This window comes from Conger conger, chromosome 11, assembly GCF_963514075.1.
Source record: "Conger conger chromosome 11, fConCon1.1, whole genome shotgun sequence".
Taxonomy (NCBI): Eukaryota; Metazoa; Chordata; class Actinopteri; order Anguilliformes; family Congridae; genus Conger; species Conger conger.
Genome location: NC_083770.1, coordinates 31,403,724 through 31,427,534, shown reverse-complemented (window position 1 = coordinate 31,427,534; position 23,811 = coordinate 31,403,724). Strand labels below are relative to the sequence as shown.

General features: G+C 44.7%; 2 protein-coding genes across 6 annotated transcripts in view; one reads left to right on the top strand and one right to left on the bottom strand.

The window, feature by feature from the left end:
- The window catches only part of LOC133140625 (citron rho-interacting kinase), a 74,133-nt gene extending 58,112 nt beyond the window's left edge, over window positions 1–16,021 (bottom strand). For all 5 annotated transcript variants that reach the window (XM_061260686.1, XM_061260687.1, XM_061260688.1 and 2 more), the window contains exons 1-10: window positions 15,885–16,021; window positions 14,914–15,047; window positions 14,499–14,640; window positions 13,654–13,829; window positions 12,893–12,994; window positions 8,214–8,356; window positions 6,633–6,726; window positions 6,065–6,271; window positions 5,425–5,578; window positions 1,888–2,074 (exon numbers count right to left, since the gene is read on the bottom strand). In XM_061260686.1, coding sequence (XP_061116670.1) covers window positions 1,888–2,074; window positions 5,425–5,578; window positions 6,065–6,271; window positions 6,633–6,726; window positions 8,214–8,356; window positions 12,893–12,994; window positions 13,654–13,829; window positions 14,499–14,640; window positions 14,914–15,012 — 1,304 coding nt within the window. In that variant the 5' untranslated portion in view covers window positions 15,013–15,047; window positions 15,885–16,021. The remainder of the gene's footprint in view (window positions 1–1,887; window positions 2,075–5,424; window positions 5,579–6,064; window positions 6,272–6,632; window positions 6,727–8,213; window positions 8,357–12,892; window positions 12,995–13,653; window positions 13,830–14,498; window positions 14,641–14,913; window positions 15,048–15,884) is intronic.
- Window positions 16,022–19,019: 2,998 nt separating this feature from the next.
- bicdl1 (BICD family like cargo adaptor 1) overlaps window positions 19,020–23,811 on the top strand; it is a 36,789-nt gene continuing 31,997 nt past the window's right edge. Inside the window, exons 1-2 of the mRNA XM_061260787.1 lie at window positions 19,020–19,424; window positions 21,063–21,278. Coding sequence (XP_061116771.1) covers window positions 19,020–19,424; window positions 21,063–21,278 — 621 coding nt within the window. The remainder of the gene's footprint in view (window positions 19,425–21,062; window positions 21,279–23,811) is intronic.

The window sequence follows — 23,811 nt, the reverse complement described above, 5'->3', positions numbered from 1 at the left end:
GCGGCGGTCTGCCTCCGCACAGAGACCCGAACCCAGGGCCGTCGCCAGACAGCCCGAGCAGAGCCGCTCTCACACACAGGGACAGAGGGAGGGGGCGGCATCCACAGCAATAAGAGAGAAAGCGCTCATTGCTCGGAGAGAAAGGGGAACAGCGGCGCTCCTGAAGAGAGACTCCAGGCAGCAGAGCGCTCGTCACGACGCACATTACCCAGCCGCAGCTCCTCACTGGAGAGAAACGCAGCCCGGCTTTATGTGCGCGCTGATGAGAGGAGCTACCCACACTGAGCCTAATGGCATCTCGCCCTGCTTAGAGCCACTTCCACCCGGGCAGCAAGTTCACCCCCCTCGCCCCCCTCACCCCCCACCCCCTCCCCTGGAACCAACACAGACAAACAGGCACAGATTAGGAAACATGCAATTTGCTTCTGTCCTGAAATTACAAAGGAAGTACAGAGAAGTACATATTCTGGACTTCAGAAGGTCAGTGTGCTATTGAGAGATCGCTGGAGGACCACTGCCCTGTCCACCTGCTTTTCAGCTTTTCTAGGGTGGGCAGCAGACTCCATCACAACCCCCAACACTCCCTCCACCTCCACCCAACGCATAAACCCGCAGATTAACAGCCCGCAATTCCCTGACCACCACCCCTTACTCCGCTCCCAGTCAAATCCCCAGAAACCCATTAGATCGCTGGAATGAGACTGAAGCAGACACTCTAATTAGCCACCCCAATGTGGGGAGAGAAACAGAGAGAAATAAAGAGAGAGAGGAAGAGAAAGCACTGTTCATCGTGGGATGGTTACCACAAAATGGAGAGGGGATAAACCAAAAGGGGGCCAACAATATAGAATAATAATCCCTTAACACTTGAATATAAAAAATAAAAAAAAAGATTTTCTTTTTTCTTTTTTTTCTTTTTTTTAATAACTGCTCCAGGCAGAACTTATCCCGACAGACACGTTAATGCATACCTGATGCTGATGTTTTTAAAAACATCTTCAGCACAGAACCACCCGCATAAACCCAAAGCACATGCACAGCAGATACAAACACACATCCCACTGAAGCCGACACGACTCCCACCCCTCACCTGGACCCAGGGAAGACCAAGGAGGCCGTTTCCATAGAGATACAGACCGGCTGACAATCTCTGACCATCACTGTCACTTCTTACTGACGTCTTTCCTTTCCTCCCCTGTGACTGCTGCACTTTGCCAAGGCATAGCAACCGCACACAGGCTCACACAGTCAGGACACACACAGACCTGGGGCAGAGCAGCAGGAGAATGTGTACATGCTGAACTCAGCAGGGAATCCCCTCCTCCCCACTGCTGAACATACACACACACATACACTGAACACAGCACATACACACAGACCAATCAATGCAAGCCACTGCACTCAATTCATCTCAGCTGGGACTGAGCACAAAGCCACTGGACTGCCAGAAACAATCAAAGTTGAAATTTTCCACACAAAGGAAGCATATCTAAGCATCCTAACCCCGCACAACTCTCCAAACAAAACCAGTCCAGAGACAGAACATGTTAAAGTGAACGGTTGTGGGTCCATAACAAAAGCACATTCTGAGGTAACGCCCCCTCCCACACTGCACTCTGACAGAGAGCTCTGTGTGTTTGGGGCGGCACGGGGGCCACAGAGGAGAACGCACCGAGCCGTGACACGGTCCCCGTGTCGGCCACCTGTAACCACGGCGTCAGGCTGAGGAATCCCCCTACCGACCCACACCCCCCTCGCCCCTCCCCCGGGCTCCCGCTGTTCTCCATAATCCCCCAATTTCTCAGGGGTGTCAATCACAACCCGCCCCCCCCCACAGAGATCCCACCCCCACCCCCCCGGGCCCCCCCTGAGTGCCCCGGTACTCACTCTGTCCTGGCCAGCGCCGCCAGAGCCCTGCTGAAGAACCAGCCTAGAAAGGGCAGGTCTTCCCCCTGGAAGCCCGGGCGCTGGGGTCTGTGTGGGGCAGCCGTCGGCCGGCGCGCGGGCTTCTCCGGCTCCTCGAAATTGGACGTGTCATCCTCGGCACGGAGCGCGGGAACAAAAGGAGGGAGCGCTGGAGAGGGGGAGAAGAGCAGCCGATGAACGGAGGGGGGGGGGGGAAGAGAGCACTCGTGCGGGAGAGGGGGAAAGAGAGGGAGCGCGTGTACGAGTGACTGAGGGAATGGGAAGGTGCGGTGGGATGGTAGTGTAGTGCAGTAACCCACACGAGCTGGCTTGTGCTCTCTCTCTCTCTCTGGCTCGCCCGCTCACTCTCTCTCCCTCCCCACACTGCAGCAGCTCCAGCTAATCACAGTAATACATGCAGCTTGAGTCATAGCTTCAGCTCTCCCACCCCGCTGCACAGGCATCTACCCGTGTATCCCATCACACAGGTCCCCAAGAGCCCTGCCACTGATTACACCAGCCTGCCTGCTGCCGCCTCTGTGATGGCTCCTCATAACAACATCATCTCCCTTCTTTATGGAGGCTCCAGTGACGACAGCCTGTTAACCACGGAGCGTTCCCCGGTGTAACTACAGAAACATCACAGGAAGTGCAGTCAGTTACGTAGGAATGATGAAAATTCACAGATCTTTTTCGCTTCCCTTCAACCCTATATGAAAAGATGCATAACAGCAGAAATAGCACGTGGTTCTGCAGTGCTGGAGTGCAGTAGCGCTAAATTTGTGCTTGTTTCAGAGGGGGAAAAACCAGGTTTTGAAAGTAAAAGTCCTCCTCAGGATTTTGTTCCACACACCTGGATTTGCCGATTGGCACAAGTCTTCAGCCAGGAGGTAGAACTGATGTGGCGGCTAATAATTAATGAAAACAGCTGGCTGAGTTCATGGGCGGAAGAAGCACATGGCAGGCCTTTTACTTTCAGAGCCCTGGACTTTCCACCCTTAATTGTTGTATCTCTATGTGTTTTTGCATGGCGTTTGCCCTTTAACCCGTCATGGGACAGAACAAGCCTCAGGGCTGTTTTGTGAATCGTGAGAAACGATGATTAGATGGGTCTGAGTGGTGATCCATATAAAGACAGAGCTTCTCCAGAACAGAGTAATCAGCCGCTTAGCTCAGGGTTACTGGGCCGATTCAGAAATGCTATGCATAGAGAAATAACTCTCTCTCACTCTGTCTGTCTCTCTCTCTCTCCGTCTGTCTCTCTCACGCTCTCTCTCTGTCTGTCTGTCTGACTCCATCCGTCCATCTGTCTGTCTGTCTGTCTCTCTGTCTGTCTGTCTCTCTCTTTGTCTCTTGTGTGCGCATGCACGCACACATACACACACACATACAGCAGATCCATCGCTGCAGGTTCTCGCACTTCCCTCTCTTTCTCTGGCTCTCTCACTCACTCTGAGGCTCCTGAGATCTGAGCCACTGATTGGACCACAGACCGCTGCTGGCATGAAGCAGGAGAGCACACTTCTGCTGCTCTGGTTGGGGGAAGCAAAACCACAACATGCACAGCTTTACCCAGCCTACAGAATCACACTGCTTTACCCAGCCTACACAATCACACTGCTTTACCCAGCCTACACAATCACACTGCTTTACCCAGCCTACACAATCACACTGCTTTACCCAGCCTACACAATTACACTGCTTAAACTGAATGCATGCTTACTGACTAGGTCTCCTGCAGAGTGGGGCACCTGTGCTTTTGGCCTATACCATTACACTAAAAATATGTCTCTGGACCACTAACTGTTTTGGCAATTTGCTCATTTTCCATGAGTGGAATTTTTTCCAGGATGCGTGGGGAAGCTGATATTGTTCAGTCTTATTCTGAGATGAAAGATGTCTGCAATGTGACAGATTTCAGGAAAAAAAGAAAATACATAACATATGTGTGCTTCTCACAAGCCAGATGGACCGGCTCCAATGTTAGTGTTACATAGACCCCCCCCCAGCACATTTGCAGGTAATCCAAGCTATCAAATGAGAAATGGCAGAAAGATATAGAATACTAGAATTAATGCCTCAGATAGTCAGTCTTCAAAATTTGACAGCCAAAAATAATGGGGGGGAAAATGCTGCGAAATGCTGAATGTAGTGTTTCCGCGCTCCCACCGTGAGGTATTCAGCCAATATGGAGTGAGAATCAGAAGCACACAGAGCCTAATTTGCCGCAGGCTTTAGGCCTAATTGCGTCTTACTCTCTGTGTTTAGCATGAGCCGCAGTCTGTCTGCCCAGAAATCTGGGGAATGCGAGAGCAAATCCACTCGCAGAAACACTCCATTAAACCTAAAAGCACAACACAGAAACCTAAAGCATGCTGGGACATTTTCCCCCTCCACTGGCCTGGTCTTAACATTTGTTCATGATGCACACTTTTCACTATTTAATGAAGTATAAAATGAGGATTTAAGAAGCATTTTTACATATCCCTTGAGGTCTAACTGATAATATTACATAAATGCATCCTTGGTTCCCTGTATGTAGATCATGTCAACAGCATAATAATCATTAATGACCAATATATATATATATATTTTTTTAAGTCGTTATATATGAATTTAAAATGGAATATGATTTGATTGTGTTTGTTGTGGGAAGGACAGCAGTTCTCGCCTTAACCTAGCGAGAGCATTTTCTGAGAAATGGAGATTAGTCATGTTATGTGTCACACTATAGAACACAAATACCACAAATTCATATGGAACTTAAACGTAAATAACATGCTCATTATTTACACATTTAAAAGTCAGCTGTTAAATTATTTTGCATCATCTCTGCATTTTTCAGACAGAGGTGAAACTTAACAGGTTTCACACCATTTCATTTTTACACCATTTCAGTTATAAAGAGGGTTCGATTCAGGGGTGTCCATCACAGCAGCCACCTATCTTAGAATTTAGAAATATCTTAGACTCCAGGCTCTAGTTGGAGATATCAAAGCATGGCAATCAACACTAGAGAAACACTTACTTTAGTCTACACACATTGAATGCTAATTGAATGCTAACAAAACCTAGCCAAGAAATAAAAGCTACATTCAAGACAGTTTTTTGTTATTGCAAATCTTAGTCGGGAAATGTGCAAAGCTGGTAACCTTTAAATCTATGCTATAATAAACAGAAGTAAGAGACAAATATCTTTTGTGTAAAATGGACCGCCTCAGCTCAAAAAATGCAAATAATTATTTTGGTTGAATGGATAAAATAATATCAAGACGTGTGTGACAATGTACCTGACAAGGGCACATTCACAAAGGGTCACATCACAGCTGGGTTCCCTCTCAAGGACATTTTTCATGACTTTTCAATTACATTTCAAAGGAATTTAAAGGATTAGTCTTCTTTCTGCAATACCCAGAACTCAATCAAATGAGTCTTTTTGAAGATTCATTGCAGGGGATTATATATTTGGTGGATGGGCACATACATGACGCTCTTGTTCCAACAGCAGGTGGAGCTCACCTTGTCGCAGGCTGCTCCAGTCAATTCCCGAAAAGAAGGCGTGGCAGCGAAGATCTTCGAACCCGAGCCGGTCCTGTGCCCCACACAGCAGACCCTGAACCAGGTCCACAAAGTTCTTGCTCGCTTTAGGTTCATTTGGAAACTTCAAGAAGCGCTGTGGAAATTTGAAAAAATTATGAACGAGCCCATTTCCCAAGCCGCTGTACTGAATCCCTTCAGCAAGCTGACCACAGCCACTGCCTTTGGCTCTAGAACCAACAATCACAAGAACAAAGTGGCTCTATTTCAGATGACTCCAAACTAGTGTACACCCAGTGAAATTGATCAGTCTGGGGGGGAAATAAATACATGTAAAAAATAAAGAGATCGAAGGCAATGCTATTCCAGGTACATGCAGCCTGTAGCCTAGTGGCCTTGTAGCTAAGATGCTTGACTGGGACCTCAAAGGATGGTGGTTCAAGACCCAGGGTAGCCACAATAAAGATCAGCGCAGCTGTTGGGCCCCTGAGCAAGGCTGTTAACCACACATTGCTCCAGGGGGGAGCCACTAAGCCCCTGCTTAGTCGACTCAACTGTATGTCACTTTGGATAAAAGCATCAGCTAAATAAATAATGTAACATGCATGATCGTCGAGCGCACCTGGAAGTTCATGATGTTGTTGATGGTCTTGGTGGAGGTGCCCTCAGCGAAGGGGGACTTCATGTAGATCATTTCATAGGCGATGATCCCCAGGGACCACCAGTCACACTCAACCCCATACGAGGCCTGCCCAGCCCCGTTCAGCGCTGCCAGGACCTCCGGAGCCAAGAAATCCTGCGTACCAACTGGCATCCTGGAACCCACAACCTGAAAGAACAGCGCATTGGCAGCACCGTCACCACCAGTATAGCCAAATGGTCCCTTCATCATCATCAGCATCATCATCATCATCAGCAGCAGCAGCAGCAGCAGCAGCAGCAGCAGCAGCAGCAGCAGCAGCCTCATCCTCATCATCATCATCATCAGCAGCAGCCTCATCATCATCATCATCAGCAGCCTCCTCCTCATCATCATCATCATCATCATCATCAGCAGCAGCAGCAGCAGCAGCAGCAGCAGCAGCAGCAGCAGCAGGATCATAGGATCTGGTTGAGCCTGAGCCACGGCAGAGTCATTTCAGTCAGCTGTGAGCTGTGCCAAGAGTCCTCCACAACATGCGCATCCTTACCGTCTTATTAGCTGTGAGTTTGGCAGCCGAACCAAAATCCGCCAGTTTGATGTGCCCGGTTCGGTCGATCAGGACGTTCTCCGGTTTGACGTCTCTGCCAGGGGACGGGGGATAGGAGTTAGGGTGAATGAAATGTGTGGGAGAAAACCACAGGGTCGCAAATCGCAATTTGTTTCCGCTCAGTGGTTTTAAAGAATGCATAATTAGTGCATTTCTTGTACAGAACATTTTGATGAATTGCAGTGAAAACAGCCAAGCAGCTCAAAGGTTCTACCAGCACCGTCCCTCAACTGTCAGCAGTGCACTCCAGCTTTATGGACCCATGCATTTACCTATACCACTCATTACACCACTTTTACGAGACTGATATTATAACTATGGGATAAACCTGTTTCCTTGTATGGGTTCAATTTTGTTACAGCTATATTTGAACAGTAGCATATGGAAAAACAACTTGGACAGGAGGAGACAGAGGACATAACGAAAAGGAAAGAACGGCAGAACATTGTGTCGCACTGCTATTTCTATCCCCCATTACTTGGAGATGTCTGGGCTCAAACATCAATTCAACAAGAAATGGGTAAACCACATGGGTTTGCCTTTCTGGAAACTAGTTGGCAGGAATTATTGTAATGGCGTTCTGTGATTGTTTCCATTAATGGTACGAAACATTAAACATTGTTATTTCCTTTCGCATTCTGAGAGATGCCTTGTGTATGGGACTACAGACCAACCATAAAGCCTAACAGCTGTGAAGAAAGAATAAATTACAGCCTTTTCATCTGAAAAAAGGCAACTCTACAGGACTCTGATACTGGCACAGCACCCTTTATAATACAGCTAATGCCAGGCCAGACAGCTTTAAAAGACTGGATCCATTTTCATTGTCCTCTTTAATGCACGGAACTGCCATCCTCCAGGAAGGGCCTCTGGAGAGGCACTCTCTCCTCCCTCCAAACATTATTTATGATTCATTACATTTATTCAACTTCAGCCAGTCCTAGCTGTAGATTACTGGTGCACTATGTAATTCAGAGAGCGACACTTTTCTAATTTCCTGCTTTAGATTGTCCCCTTTATGTCCTTATTTAAGCCATACAATGATGGCCACCTTTAGCCTTTTAGAACATGAGTGAAAACAGATTTCCTGCAGCATGACAGTTCATATGAAGCCCTTTTTTCTGTGACCTTTTGTAAAAGCATTCAATGCACTGTTCATCACAGTGGATACGTCATCATTCTGTCATAGGCTGTTCTTAAAGTGAACTACTACGGCTTGTTTCAGTACTTTTCCTATAGCTTTGCTTCATTTCGGTTTTCAGCTTTTTCCAAATGCATTACTGCTATTCAGACCTCTTTCGATGTACTAGCCTGTTAAATAGCCACTGCATTCCAGCGTGTAGGTGTTGCTCAGAAATATGAAACATATAACTAATGCAGAGGTGGGGAGTTATTTTACAGCCACAGATTTGTCATCTTAAAGCCCTGTAAAATGACGAGAAATCAGAGACAAGAAATTTAATCATCTCTGGGCTAAATGAATAAATGTAAATGTGAGGGTGGTAGGCTTCACACACTCACCTGTGGACGTATCCCATCTGATGCACCGTGTGGATGGCCTGCACCAACTCCGCCAAATAGAACTGTGCCATCGCCTCGTCGAGATGCTCCTCGTACCTGTTCATGAGAGCCATCAGGTCCCCTCCAGGCAAGTACTCCATCACCTGCACACAGGTGAACACAAAGACGGCAGAAACAGTGGCGTTACACGCTTTCACAACGGCTCTTTATCATTCATTAATAATAAACATGAAGAGCGTATGTCACTTAAGGGCCTGATCCCATCCCATACAGTAATAGCGAGACTGTATGAAAACTAGATGATGATGGAAAAAGGCATTGCCGGGTTTGTGTTCTCCCCCTGAGAGGAGCGTGGGTGTGAATTTGTGTGTTTGCTCAGAGATTACCGAACGCATTTAGAACAATGATCCCGGAGAGCCCCGGGCCTGTCGTGATGTGCGGGAGCTCAGCGGAACGAGCAGCACAAGGACAGGCAACGCTCCTGTCCACACACCTGCACAGCCCCCTCTGCCCCGCACAGCGCCGATACACCGTGACATAACCACAGTCATCCCCGTCTGTTGTGTAGAGCACAACAGGAGGCTTTAATTATGCTACAGCATTATCAACCATCAATCACTTTTTTCTAAAGCCAGTTCCTTTTATGCTCCACGTTTCATATTAATACTTCCTTACGCTCTTTCACAATTCAAGACGGAGCATTTCGGAATAGCGCCAGAGGCACGAACTCAATAATAAAGTTGCTACAGCAATTTATTTAAAAAAGCAATATGGACGGATTTAAAACCTGTCCTGATATAATGAGTTTTGTAATTTAATTCAATAACAACAATAGTCAACATGATAATAAAGTGTAGTTTTTCTCCAGGATGTCATTAAGAGTGGCACAATGCCAGGTTCACTTATGTCAGTGACTAATGTTTCTCAGTAACATTCTATCTTCTTCCATTAATAGGACAGTCCAGAGTAAGGCATATATTGGTATAAAAGTTAGATACAGAATGAACATATCACAGGCTATGCTGCAGAACCTTGTACCGCAACATTATGGCCACGTTACCTAGCAACAAGGTATTGTAGATTCTCCAAGCCAACACTCAGCTGAGCAATGGGGGGGTTCTTTGTAAATATTTGCCCAAATTGATATAAATGTCTGTGTTTGCCTGACAGCATTATGAAAGGGCTTCCCCTGGAAGAGAATAGTGCAATCGCAGCATCACAGTGCAATCTTTGGAAAGACAGACACAGTTGGGAAAGAAATCTTACCCTCCCCACATCACACCCTCCATCCATCTGACACGTGGCCTTCATGTAGCATGTGCCACTGGTCTGAATCACATCATGAAGTCAGTGTACCACAGAGCAGGTGGACTCGGGGGCTGGGGCCACAGATTATATAATTGTGCAAATCTGGCATTTAAGAGCCAGGGTTGTGTTATAATACATTTAAAAATGTCAGCTCACCAGTTAAATGGCACCATGGTAATGATTTAAACCCATGTTTACATTTTTTTTTTTGCTGCCAAATACAGAAAATCTGTTGAAGGAAGACAGGTGCTAATTAGGAAAAGCAAGCCTCATTAAGAAAAGCAAACTGCTTTTACTCGAGTAATTATCACATGAGCGTTATACTTCCCAAAGAAAGCCTCTGGATGACATGAACTCTGGGGGGGGGGGGGGGGGGTTTGATTACATACATAGCTACGAATGTTTAATCAATTTCCTTGAGGTCTCAGAGGGGTTCCAGCACACTAGCTGACCTTCTGACCCATGCCCTGTCATTTGTGCTGACAGGAGGAAGTGAGGGGAAATGGAGCACATGACCAGTGAGGTCACAGAGGGGTTGAAGGAGACGTGTACGCACTGTTTGCACCAATACAGACATCCCACCCCTGCAAAAATGATATCCAGTAGACCCCTGACATTATGTGAGGGGGGAGAGTGGGGGGTTAATGGCAGGACAAATCTCACTTCTGTGGAGAAAGCAGAGAGAGGAGCGCATATGTGGTAAAAGATTAAATCCAAAAAGGTACTCTTTGGAACAAGGGTGATGATAATAGCAAATTCTTGTTTAAGCATGTGTTTTTAAATTCTTGCCTATGCATTAGCCATATGAAAAAGGCTTTTTAACACATCCAAATCAAGAGTGCCTTAGTGGCCTTCCTTATCTTATTAATCACTTCTGTGCTGTTGACGGCTCACAGGTATTAGGGACAAGGTGACACTGGGTGACTCCTGGACCGTCCAGGAGAGGTGGGGTGTCTCCCAATAACACTGAGGGTTTCAGCCTATCAGGAAGCCCTGTTTCTGCCTTCAGTCTGCCTGTCCTGCCCAGCTGAACTCTGTGTTATTGACCCCTGTGGAGTGATACAATGGGACTTACCAGAAATGGCAACTTGGCCAGAGACTAGCAATATGACTAAATTTTATATTACTATATGACACGATATGCTCCATAAGGGGAGAGAGGCACTAATGGATTCAGATTTGTCATCCAGTGCAGTTTAAAATGCCTCAATGGTAGATTAAAAACAAGCATGTGTCCAGCCTGCTAGCATAGAGAAATTAGTGACAAATCTATGATTAATAAGTGAAAGCAGAACCAAAATGAAAAAATTTCTGGTCACGAACACCTGATGTGCCAAAGAAGAAAAATACTAGTAATACTGAATGCAACTGCGACCTAATCAGCATTCTGTGTCATTTCATTCAAAACATGTCCAGTCATTCATCTACAAGGCAATTTCTAAACCCGTGTACTTTATCCATTCACAAAAGAAGTTAAATGGGCAGACTGACACCAAATACCAGGTCAACTTGGAAAATTCTGAAGCACCCAGCTATGGAGCAAGCGATCTGATGACTTATCTAAAGAAAATGGATAAATAAATCTACAGTACTGTCTCACAGCTGAATTTTTCCGCACAGCTGTTATAGGGAGCGCTGCATGTTAGGATGAGAAATGTGTTGGAAAATAGCCTGGCAAGAGCTGAAAGGCCTCAGATTCACCAGATGCAAATGAGTGAGGACGTGCAATGTGATGCGCTTATTAAACACAGTGGTCGTGTTCACTTCTCAATGTTCCTTTGCTGCGGTCACCATTATATAAACGTTACACAATGTCACAGACACGCATTCTATCAGTATCCTTTTTGTTTTTTTACTTTATCACAAAGCAGTGCTCCATTTCTCCATTGAATAACTTGAACCAGCTTTATAATACTAATGTTCTATTAAAATTACATAACTACGCTGGACTGAGACCAAAACTCTTATTAATGCAATGTTGGGAGCAAAACTGCCCTGTATGTCATCCCTGAGTGGATCCGCAGGAGGAACACACAGCTGAAATAGTGACAGCATATCTGCAGTCGCTCAACGGGCAGGTGCAGAGACACTGAGCTAAAGGCTGAGTAGTGTCTGATTTAGACATTTCAGTACACAAATGCAGTTACATTTAGCGTGCAACGCCCACAAACCGGAGCTGCACACGTCCGGCAGCAGACATCACACAGGGCAACGTACAGATGAGAGGTATAGAGAATTGGGGATGCTGATAGCAAGAGGTCATTTTAAGATAATGGAGACTTTGAAGGTCACTGAGCTGTACAGAAAAAGAAGAGCGTATAATTGCAGTGGCTTTCGCTGGAGAGACAAAGAGGGGCAATTCTAGAGACCGAGTGGAACATGAACTAGACTTGAGAGGAAAGACAAATAAAGCAATCATTTTACCACTGTTTGTACACCGCCAGGAGTGCCTTTCTTTGGGGGTGGTAGGTCATATTACACATCAACACACGCAAGCCAACATTCATTTACTTTACCATTTGTTCAATCGAGTCAACTGCCATTATTACGAGGTACAAGCTGTTCAACATTTTGTTCAAAATTTGCTCATTATCAAAAGGGTCACATTACTCACATTTACCACAGAAGAAAACATTATCGTCTAATTTTCCTAATGACCATTTGAGGAGGATAATCATATGATTAAGGTCCCATTTAGGACTTATGATTTACACTGTAAATTTAATAAGCAGTAGAGTGTGCCAATAAAATATAGAGATTAGACGGCAGACAATGAGACTGTAGCACCCTCTGCAGGACAAAGAGGGAATAACCCACAGAGAGCTCCAGTGGCTTATATAAGTAAGCAGTGACAGCTTTTACAATGAGCCCAGCAGTTTAAATTGCTTGGCTTCTACCGCATCATCTGGAAAGAAAGGTAACAGCTTGCATAACTGCTCAGAAATAGGCCCAGGTTTCTGTTCAAATGAAAGGCGCAGCCTGCAGAAAAAAAAAAAAGATGCAATACAGGTCAGATCCGTGACTAAGCCACTGCAGTTATGTAAGAGCCTCCCGCATCAACACACCAGAGACACCCTGGTGAGGAGAGACACCCCCAAACAACGAAACAAACCACAACCATCCAATAATGCCTCTTCCTTAAGTACCGTCTGACTGCAGAAGCAGCAGCGACATAGAAAGAGAACAGAACCTCATCTAGACAGCCACACTGCTATCATATCCTTTTTACGCAGAACTGAGGGTAGGCTTGCTGGTAAATGTAGTTCGTCCATAACTGCACATAAGTGAGGACCTTTAAAGCAACTGGAACCATGGCTTTGGGTGGGGTGAGTTTTTGCAACACCTCCTGTCTGAGCAAGTAGAGCACTCACCAGGTATATGTTGTCTTTGTCCTGGAAGGCATGCTGCAGCTGAGGGATCCAGGGGCTGCTATTTAGGGACAGTATCCCACGTTCCTCTTCATAAGATGTCATCTGTGAGGGACACAGTCACTGAGCGTGGGGGTACCGGTTTATCCAACTCCACTGGCACAGGACTACACTGCGCCCTTCACTGGTTACCAACTGCCTCATTGTGTATTCTGACTGAGGATTCTGACATTCTGGATGCTTGAAATTGAAGCCATATTCGATTTCCAACTTCAATCTTTAGAAGTGGCATCCCATCCCATGTTACAGGCTCAAATTGAAATAATCTTGCATAGTGAATTAATTCATTTGAGTTAATTAAGTTTAATTAACTAATTAGTTAATAGTATTTGGTCAGCAGTACTGATGTAGTGAATGTCATGATACTGTACATTTGGCTAATTTTGTTGCGGTATAAACATGACGCATGTGATAATTAGTGATGGGATAGTGAGGCTTCATTACACTGACTACGGCTGGAGCTACCAATCACCAATCAATGCATTTTGCTGTGTAGAGAAAAATAGGCTGAATGGCTTAAATATATACAGCAAACATACAGTTCACTGAAGCTCTAACCATTACTGGGCTCATGAAACCTAGTACTGCAAGAAAATGAATATAACAGACCAGGTATTGGTATAGAACTGAATCACAGCCTCACATAGAGTTAGATACATTTGTTTTGCTGTTAGTGGTACAGGAAAGAACACACAGTATCTCACATTGTCCATGGCACGCAGACAGGTCTTGTTCATGATCTTCATGGCGTAAACGTCCCCTGTTGCTCTCTCCTTCACCACCTGCACCTCAGCAAATCGCCCTCGCCCCACCACACCTCTCAGATCAAAATCCTGTGGGCTCGGCTGCAAGTCCCGCAGCTCCGACACCACCTCTGAGACTGAGCCACACAAACGCACACATACATACATACATACACGCACGCACGCACGCACACACACATACACGCACGCACGCACACATACACGCACGCACGCACGCACGCACACATACACGCACACACGCACGCACACACACATACACACACACACACGCGCGCACATACACGCGCGCACATACATACACACACGCACGCACGCACACACACACACACACATACACGCGCGCACATACATACACACACACACGCATGCACACACACACATACACACACGCACGCACGAGCGCACACACACGCACGCACGAGCGCACACACACGCACGCACGAGCACACACACACACGCAAGCATGCACGAGCGCACACACACACATGGACAAGCGCAGACACACACACGCACGTGCGCGCACACACACGCACGAGCACACACACACACACACACATACAAACACACACACATGCACATGCACACACAAGCATGCAAACACACACGCACATCAACATACAAATCAGTTAGCCAGTTGTCACTTTTTTTAAAAATTTACACAAAGAATTGCACAAAGGACAAGTTACACAAAATTACAAAGGAGAATCTGATTGAAAAACCCAGATACAGGAATGAGAAAAACCATAGAACCCAGTGTCATAGAAGCAGAAGATAAAATATCTTACATTTGTTCACAAAATTGGCCACATATTTGATCCTCATGAGCTCTGGAGAGCTACACTCCTGAAAGAGGAGGAGCAGGGCCTCCAGAAGCCCTTCCCTGGTCACACTGACCCCGCCCTGCTGGGGAAGGACACCGCCTTTTCCCTGAGGAAGGAGAGAGAGGAAGTGACACTGAAACAGCCCAGACTGGGCACAACGGCAATGACAGGAAGCTTATTGGTAGCCAATTGGACATTACCACCAGATGTCATTTATCCTTATGTAATTTTCAACAATACTGTATTTTTATTCATTAAGGACCAATCTGACATATACATATAAACACAAGCAAAAAAGATCATTTTCAATATGCACTTGTGTCCTAAACTAGCACAGCTCCAGGACATAACAGAACACGCCGCTCTACTTCCTGTTTACCTGTAATAGGAGGTTGAGACGGGAGCAGCGGCTGGTGATTGGATCCAGACTGGCAAGTTCTTTGACGCTGCTGTGAGCCCCATACTTAAACTTCAACATTGCGTCTTGGGTACACTGCAACAGTGATTACAGAGCTGCCATGGAAATATCAAGAGCCTGACTGTGACACAATGACAGTTCAAAAACCAGCATTTCTGATATCAGTCAACATTCAGGCACCGTCTTATTCAATTTAACCAAAATATATTTGTAAGATTATTTGTATTTGTAAAAACAAATACCCAAGCATACGTTGACTCGGTTAATGAAAAGCACTGTCACGCTATAATATCACTGACATATTGCAACATTCGTACGTGCTGATGAAATACAGGTATGTGTGAATGATTCACACACCAACTGCAATGTGGCTTTACACACCACTTAATGTTTACTTGGGTATGTTTTAATAAACTAGGCATTAGCAACCCGATGGATTTGCTGGTGTAGCCCTCAGCAAAAATACAGTCTGAGTGGCCGGTTCATTTTGAGCTAGCTAGCTAGATAGATAGATAGCTACTGTAGATAGCAGTCTCGAACGAGGACTTGCCAGCCAGTCAGTTGAAAATAGGGGTCACGTTGACGTTCAGTATGACATCCAGTGAAGACAAATCCATCTACTAGTCACCATTTAACAACAAAACTAAGAAGAAAGAAAACTCAACTTCTTTGTGTAACTGTCATTGTGTAACGTTGACGTTATTCATTAGTTACCATAACATGCATGGGTAACTAACATTAATGTAGTTAGCTAATGATAATTGCAATAGTTGCGACAAACGTTAGAGCTCGTCTATATTCCACAATACTAATAAGTTAGCTAATGTTAGCTAACTTTTCTAGCTAGCGGACACATGATAGCTAGTTAGCTATAGTTACTGTGTAACATTTGCTAATAATAAACCGGATAACCGATGTATGGCAACACTTACCGATTTGTAGAATATAGCTAAATTTTTAGCATGCGTGTGTTTTTGCTTGACATTTGTTATAACTATCTATCAAAATAATACATGACATTCCGACAAAAATCTTTCTTCCTGACTGACAACTTTCAAATTTCAGCGCCTTCCGGCGGTGACACGATTAACGTAACACATTCAACGTAATCGCGTTGCGTCGCAACGTCAACGCTTGCGTACAAAAAAAATAGTAAACTGGGTTACTTTTCTCTTCGTACTCAGCGCATGTCCACTTCATTGGACGCTGTGCTGTACCGGGCTTCAAAACAAAATATCGAAGAACGCTGAAAAGTGCACCACGCATACGCTCTGAAAGTGCTCTATCCAATCTAAAATAAACGTAGCCAGGCTCGCCGATTAAAACAACTATCTATAATTTTGTCCTTCAACACTTACTGCTATTTATTTTAACTTACCCAGGGTGACAATTAAGGCTGAATGAATTCGTTACGCTTTAATACACATATGTAACACATGATAATTTTGTTGAAATTACATTTTAACAAAATAATCGTAATAAACAATTTAAATGGACAAAATAAACCAGGTGCTGTACAACCTGTTGCATACTATCTGAAAGGCAAGGTGAATCCATGCTGCCTGTTAAAACACACACCTGTAACTCTAATTGCTATAAAACGCAATCTTTATTGTCATTATTATCAGTAGTGGTAGTAGTAATTGTAGTCGAGTTAGTGGTAGTATGTTCTTAATTGTCGTTGCCAGTTTGTAAAGAACGGCACAAAATCGGATTTCTTTGCTTTATCCAATATTTGTCTGCAGATGGCGCTATTACATCTACAGCTAAAAGCCAGTCTTAGGAAATGCCAGAGGACAGCCCCTCTGGCATTGTAGGTAGTTTTACATACTAATTTCTCCTCACTGGAGCTTTATAGTTTATCCAAAGTCACAGTATTATATCAGTCAAGTAGTAAAGAGCCCGTTTAACATCATCACATACAACATGAAATATCATGTCTTTACTGTCCCAGCTTATATGCTCACATAAGAAAAGTAGATTTATATGAGAAAAATTCTAAAAACAACCTGCAAATCAGTACATGCAGTGTAGACATAATATGAAAACAATGTTTCATATCTGCTATCTATTCCTTTTACTTGTGATATTTGACCAAAAAAATCTGATTTGAAAAGAAGATGGTGAAAGCTCCAAGACCAAACTGAAATTTATAAAATCAGTAGAAAATAGTTACAAAGCAGCAACATCCCTGATGTGAATTGGTATATGTGTTATAATTGTTTTAATCATTGTACCGCAAACACACACATATGCACATGTGCAGGTAGACGCACACATAGTGACACATAATAATAAAAAAGCAAACACATTTTAATAACAAATAAAGCCATTAAAACCACTTTAGCTGACCGGGTCATAAAATGCGCTCCCTCTCCATTCCCTTGGAAGAAGATCTGCCATGCTGATGGTGAAAGCCAGGTTGACCTACTTCTATTGTGCCCTCACATTAAAGTCCAGCAAAGCTATTGTTTTTAATCGTTCATGTTCTTCTGTACGCCACTGCATTATAAAGAAACACACACGCCCTCTCAGAAATGGTTCACACAGTTCACATACCAATGCACTCTGTGGTAGGGGCAGCAGCAAAGTATAATGTGTTAATAAAATTGATGTAAAGAAATAAATAATTAAGTAAATTACTAAAAAGAAATCATGTTTTTCTGTGTTTAATATTTTACAGGGGTTTTCTGTGTTCACATGTAGTGTTAAAATATTCAAATAATTAAAAGAAAATCCCGCTAAAATGTTCAGTACGGTGGGGGAAGGTAGGGGGGAATTAAGAGCAAAATAAGCTTCTTTATACCGTTCATAAACAGCCATGTCTGCTGTTTACTGCCTGCTGAGCTAACTGGCATTGGTTTTAGGATTCCTATTGGCAGAGAGATCTATTCTGAGCAGGAGAGATTAGGAGATCCTGGTAATCCTGTGTCTGTCCGTTGTTTTCATGCTCAAACAGTCACTGTGCAGGGAGAGTCAGCCCCAAACAACACAGAGTGGTCATGGTGTCCAAACGAAGGCCATCGTCAGTGAAGGATGCAAGTAAACAAGTCCTTCTATAGATTGGCCTTAATGTTCACAATATTGCAATCACTTCTCAGATTCTTTGGTGGGGTTGGGGTGGGGTGGGGTACTAATTATCTCTCTCGGGTTGAAAACCTTCTTTCAAGAAAATACATTTATTTTTAATTGCATCAAATTCAAAGTGAAGAATGAATTGTGTGTATTTATTTGTGCTTCTGTTGTGTGACGTCTAATTTTGTTCGTTTCTACTCATTAGCATATTGGGGATTACTGCTGAAATGTAGCCTAGTATATATAAGGATCTCAGTCTCTCTTAACCAGAGATGGAAGATACGATTGATTGATTGGTTGAGTGCAACAATCTCGTTTACACCAATGTGTGGCTTAGAGGAAAATGGAATACTAACACATTTACGTCACATACCAGGTACAGTAAGCGAGAATGGCGTTATCATGACCAGCCAATAGAAAGCCTTTGGTAACAAGTTGTTAGCCTGACGTATGAAATCTGGGCACGCGCACAGCGGGGAAAGGGAGGTGGGGCTACCGGGATTGCGCATCTACTGAAAACTATTTATGAATATACGTTCCAGGCCAGGGATCCGCAAGATGCCTCCCGTATGAGAGGCAACGATAATGGGGAACCAGGACCCCAGCGCATCGGGGAGGAGAGACCGATCGCTGGTGAAAGCCCCTCAGTAAGGTTAATGTGAGGACACAGCGCTACCTGGTCTGATTTCGTAGAGGTTTAAATAACAGAAACCTGGAAGATAGTCGACTACCTTCGGACTGGTATTATTTTACACAGGATTAAGGAGGTTGGTGTGAGTTTGGGGGGAGGGGGGCTTGGGAGGGTGAATTCTGGGTAGGACAGGTTGCTGCAAGTCGTGGACCATGAAATAACAGATTGTGTGGTGATTATGGAAACATTTGAATGGGAATATCATCGGCGCAGAAAGGATCGGGTAAGACGAAACCTGTGACAGCGCGAACAACGTCGGTGTAAATCAGAATCTCTCCTGCCTCTTGTCCGCCGGGCGGCGATGTCAGCTTTCTGCCTCAATCTGCACTCATCTACAGCCGCGATTTCAGCACCACAAGAGCTGGACAGCGACTGCATGGAGCACTCGCTGGATCACGGCATCAAACCCCCTCAAGACTCGGGAGGGTTTCAGAGCCATTCGCTGCTGTACGCTGGCCCCGGAGGCCTCGGGATGGCACTAGAAGAAGAGCTTGCCATGCTAACAGGCGACCGGGAGGAAAGCACCGACTTAACCGTCTTAGAAATGCCTGTTAATGGGCAGGATCCTGACTTACTGTCGCTCTTCCGACAAAAAGAAAAGGACTTGGTTTTGGCTGCTAAGCTCGGCAAAGCACTGCTCGAGCGAAACCAAGACTTGACTAAGCAATATGAGAAAATGAACAAAGACCTCAACGAGAAATTGGAGGTAGGAGCTAATGCCCTGATGTACTACATTATAATCTCCTGTAAACAACGTTTCGCACGTTAGAATTGCAAGCAAACGCCTCACACTATTTAAAAACTAAATTAGCAATTGAATGCATCGCGTTTAATGAGATCATTGGGTTTCCCTTAAAGTAAGAACTACTTCAGTACATTAATAAACACCTGACAGTGATGCAGACATTCCACCAGTATGTGTTGTTTATCCGGGGGTATGGCCTCGCCTCAGTACGTAAGAAACTCTTTCCTAAGCTCTTCCTCCACATGACCCCATTCCAGCACACTGGAAATACAACATTGTAAATAAAGTGTACAGTGAATGAGTAAACTCTCCATCTCAAACAAAATGAAACTAGGCAAAGAAAAAAATAAAATGACATTAAATTGTCAAATTTATTTAAATGTCCATTTAGCTTTAAAACATTTTTAAATGATTAATATAACTTGGTGAATGCGTAATCATACAGTAAGTGAAAACCTGGTCTTACCTGGTCCAGTGGTTGGGAACTACCTGTGTGGTACTTTACTGTATCATACAGGTACATAACAGTACTGTCACACAAAAGAGATCATTGTACTTATAATCATGTTAAAGCCAGTATATTCCAGTATGCATGTCTAATCGTATTTATTTATGTAAATACAAGGAATAAAACACTGTTTACTATCTTTTACCTCCCACAGTGAAACTAGAAGCTGAGCTATTATCATCATAACAACACAGAGAGCATAGCAATTAAATGAAATACGTAAACAAAATCTTATGTTATAACAGTTTGTATTGGTCTGTGAAAGTCAATAACAATTTTTACCTCATCAAGTGGTTTGCAGTTGTAGTTCTGGCTATTCAAATCCCAAATCCTTCAGCCCTAACTGAATCCAGCAGCTGAAAAAAGTCAAATAAATTCTAAATTAGGCAGAAAGATGGGACATCAACATAATCGACTGTTGTGAGTGAAATTAATTGTTTGCAACATAGGGATTCTCTTATTTCAATTTAGGGAATGAAATTTGTCAATGAAATGCAACGAAGACATTTTATATATATTCTATACCTTTCCTTTAGTAAAAAATGAAATCACCCCGGGCCTTGATTGCGCACAGGAATTTAACTTATTAAAAAGTGTGGGAAATAACAGAGAAGAGAGTATCTGAGAAAGGAAATAACATCTGAAATATGACTTTAATAAAAATATCTTTCTTTCTCTCACAAATGTATGAATGCCCTAACTGATCCCAGTCCTCGTGGAATCTTACTCCAATACCCATCATGCCCTACTACCTGCAATATTGGAATGGGAGGAGATAATGAGTCCTGTATTCTGGTGCAGATCAGTTTAGAACAAACACAGCTGATTTTTGAAGCTGAACCATTCAGACTAATGACCGCCTATGACTGGCTGAAATTCTGATCCCTGTCTGCCTTCATACAAGACTGATTGGCATGCGAGGAAGTGTGTGTGTCTGTCTGTGTGAGTGTGAGTACGCAAGTGGGAATAGAGTAGCACAAAAGAGATAATTCTTATTATAGCCTGCATATTGGAGTATGCGTGTCTAATGTTATTTATTTATGTAAATACGAGGAGTGACTCCCCCCCTTCCTCCCCCCCCCCCCCCCCAGCACCTGGAGCAGGAGAAGCACGAGCTGAGGAGGAGGCTGGAGAGCCGAGAGGGAGAGTGGGAGGGCCGCGTGGCGGAGCTGGAGACGGACGTGCGGCAGCTGCAGGGAGAGCTGGAGCGCCACCAGGTGCAGCTGCGCGAGGCCGACAGGGACAAGACCCGCGCCGTCTCCCAGCTGTCGGAGCAGAACCACCGGCTGCTGGAGCAGCTCAGCCGGGTCAGTACCGGCCCCGTTAACCCGCCTGCGCTGCCGCACAGGGCCGCTGCGCCCGGCCTGTGTACCCGACTGCTCTATAGCTGGCCCTGTGCATGTCCCGGAAGGTTCCGGGAACCTCCAAGGTTTTTTTACCTGCTAACTGTGATACCCGTGAGGGGTCAGAAATGTGCAGCGCGGAAGTGAAATTCACATCATCCCGTCGCTAATTGAGTAACAGTCCAGTAATTGCAAATCAGGAACTGCAAAGTGCAGGGTAATCCCCCCAGCCAGGTCGTGTAATTTGCAGGGGAACCCCTGGAAATAATTTTTGCAAGGTTGGGATGTCTGTTATAGGCTTCTAATTGATGGCACTGATCTGGGGGGTGCATTTAGGAGTGCACTACAGATATCTGGGACTAATGCAGTGACCCGCAATGCCCTCAGGACAGAATAACGCTCATAAAATGGCAGGGTGTGTCAGGGGCAGTGGCCTGATTTCGTGTCACACACGATGTCTGATGTACAGTAGCATCTCTTTCAGGCTATTGTACAGGGTATGTACAGTCTGTAATGATTCAGACTCTAAATGCTCTTTGCCAGAGGACAGTTGATATACAGTTTTGTCCAAAGATAAAATGTGAACAATTTCATGCCCATGTGAGCATGCAGGAGCCTGCAGCAATGCGGTCTTAATGTGTAGCCGTGTGGTCTTAATGTGGGAAGTGCAGCTCTGCAGGCATTGAAAAACAGGCATGAGAATGATGCCGTGCAGCTTAAGGTTCTTTCCTTAATCCGCACCCTTCTACTGGCTGTAGCTGTGTATTGGTTTGCTGTCAAGTGAAGCAGGTCCTATGGTGGTCTGTCCTTCCCTCTTCATAATCAAACACACATTTGTCTCACACAAGAGGTGATGTACAACCGGCTTTCCCCTGTTGTGAGGGAGAAGAGTTCACTTAGCTTCCTTGTCTCGCTGTTGGCTGCCACTCGTTATGTGGTAACCCATAGCGACAGAGCCAACTCAATTCCTGCCTCACGCCACATGAAAGGTCTGAGTCATCCGTACCCAGGCTAGAACAGGAATAATTTAATTGTTCCGTAAGGACAGGCGCTAGCACGCAAATGCAGATGCAAGCAAACGCATGCGTGTGCGTGCGTGCGTGCCCACACACACACACACACACCACTCACTCACACATACACTCACTCATACAGCCACCCATTATAGTCTGCAAGTTAATCACAAATACAGTGGAACATCCTGCTTTCCACTGTCGAATATTAATGCTTGATTCAAATAAATTGGACTGTGAATACATCAAGCAGCAAATCGTTCAATATTGCTAAATCTTAGATGGATCATTTACATAAAATATTGTAACATATTCTCCAAATAATGTCACTCATTTGATGAATGGTGGGCTAAGTTATCTGTATTTCCCTCAAAAGCACATAATATGTGTGGTCAGACATGCCCTGAGGAAGAGTTAAACCACACACTGCAGAGAAGATGACCATGGCAACTGTTGCCACCTTCGTGAGGAAAAGCACTCCCTGGCATCGATTGCTCTCCCCTGAGAGTGCGGATTGACTGGTCTGCAGGCCTATCTCCAGCCCTGACTGATGCCCTTCAGACCCAAAGCCCTGTAACCGGACAACACAAACACAAACAAAGAAAACTGACAAAGTGCTGTCCAGCCACACTGCCTAGTGTTGTGAGTTTTATTTACGCTGTACCCCTACCCCTGCTAAGCCCCCATTATAAGTAAGCTTATTAAACCACAGCAGACAAATCCGTGTGATGATCAGAGACCAGTACCACAGAATAAGAGACCATAGAGGAGGGCCCAGGCCTGGGCCCCCCGGTCCCTCAAAATGTCTCTGTCCCCCTGTAGATGATATGCTGTGGCCTGATTTAGGACTGCAGTGGAGCTGATAAGACTCCCATCATGCAGAACAGTGACAGGGCTGTTTTTGTCTTCACACCAGAACAGCTGCAGGCTGTTCACACCCGCGCTGGGTGAGTTCTCCCCGCTCTCCAGTCTGTCTAATGCGAAAGAAAGAGACGGGCTTCATCAGCTAGCAATAAGCAAAGTAGGACATTTAGAGGGAGGGGGTAAAAGAACACTCCAGCACCAAGAGATGCTTTTTAGATGCACTGCCTGCTGATTTTTAAATGAGAGGAAATATGCTGCCATTCTAATTAATCTACATTTACATTACATTATATAAACATAAATCTATTTGTTTTGTTTCACACAAATACACGGAGAAGCATCCAAATTTTGATATGCATATTCAAAGTAATGTAAGTGAACATAAAAAAGTTGTACGATTGTTTTCTTGATGAATGCAGCAAGCTGAAATCGTATGTCAACATATTATATTTGAAGGTGTAATACTCCTATTTGTAATGTCAGAAAGAAACCAGCATTGGGCACATAGTAAAAAGCAGGCTGAGACTCTGGGCTTTGGAGAGCTTCAGTGGTAGTTTTGAATTCTGATCGGCCATATTGATCTTGAGCCCCTCTGCTGCAGAAAGCCTCCAGCCTGTACG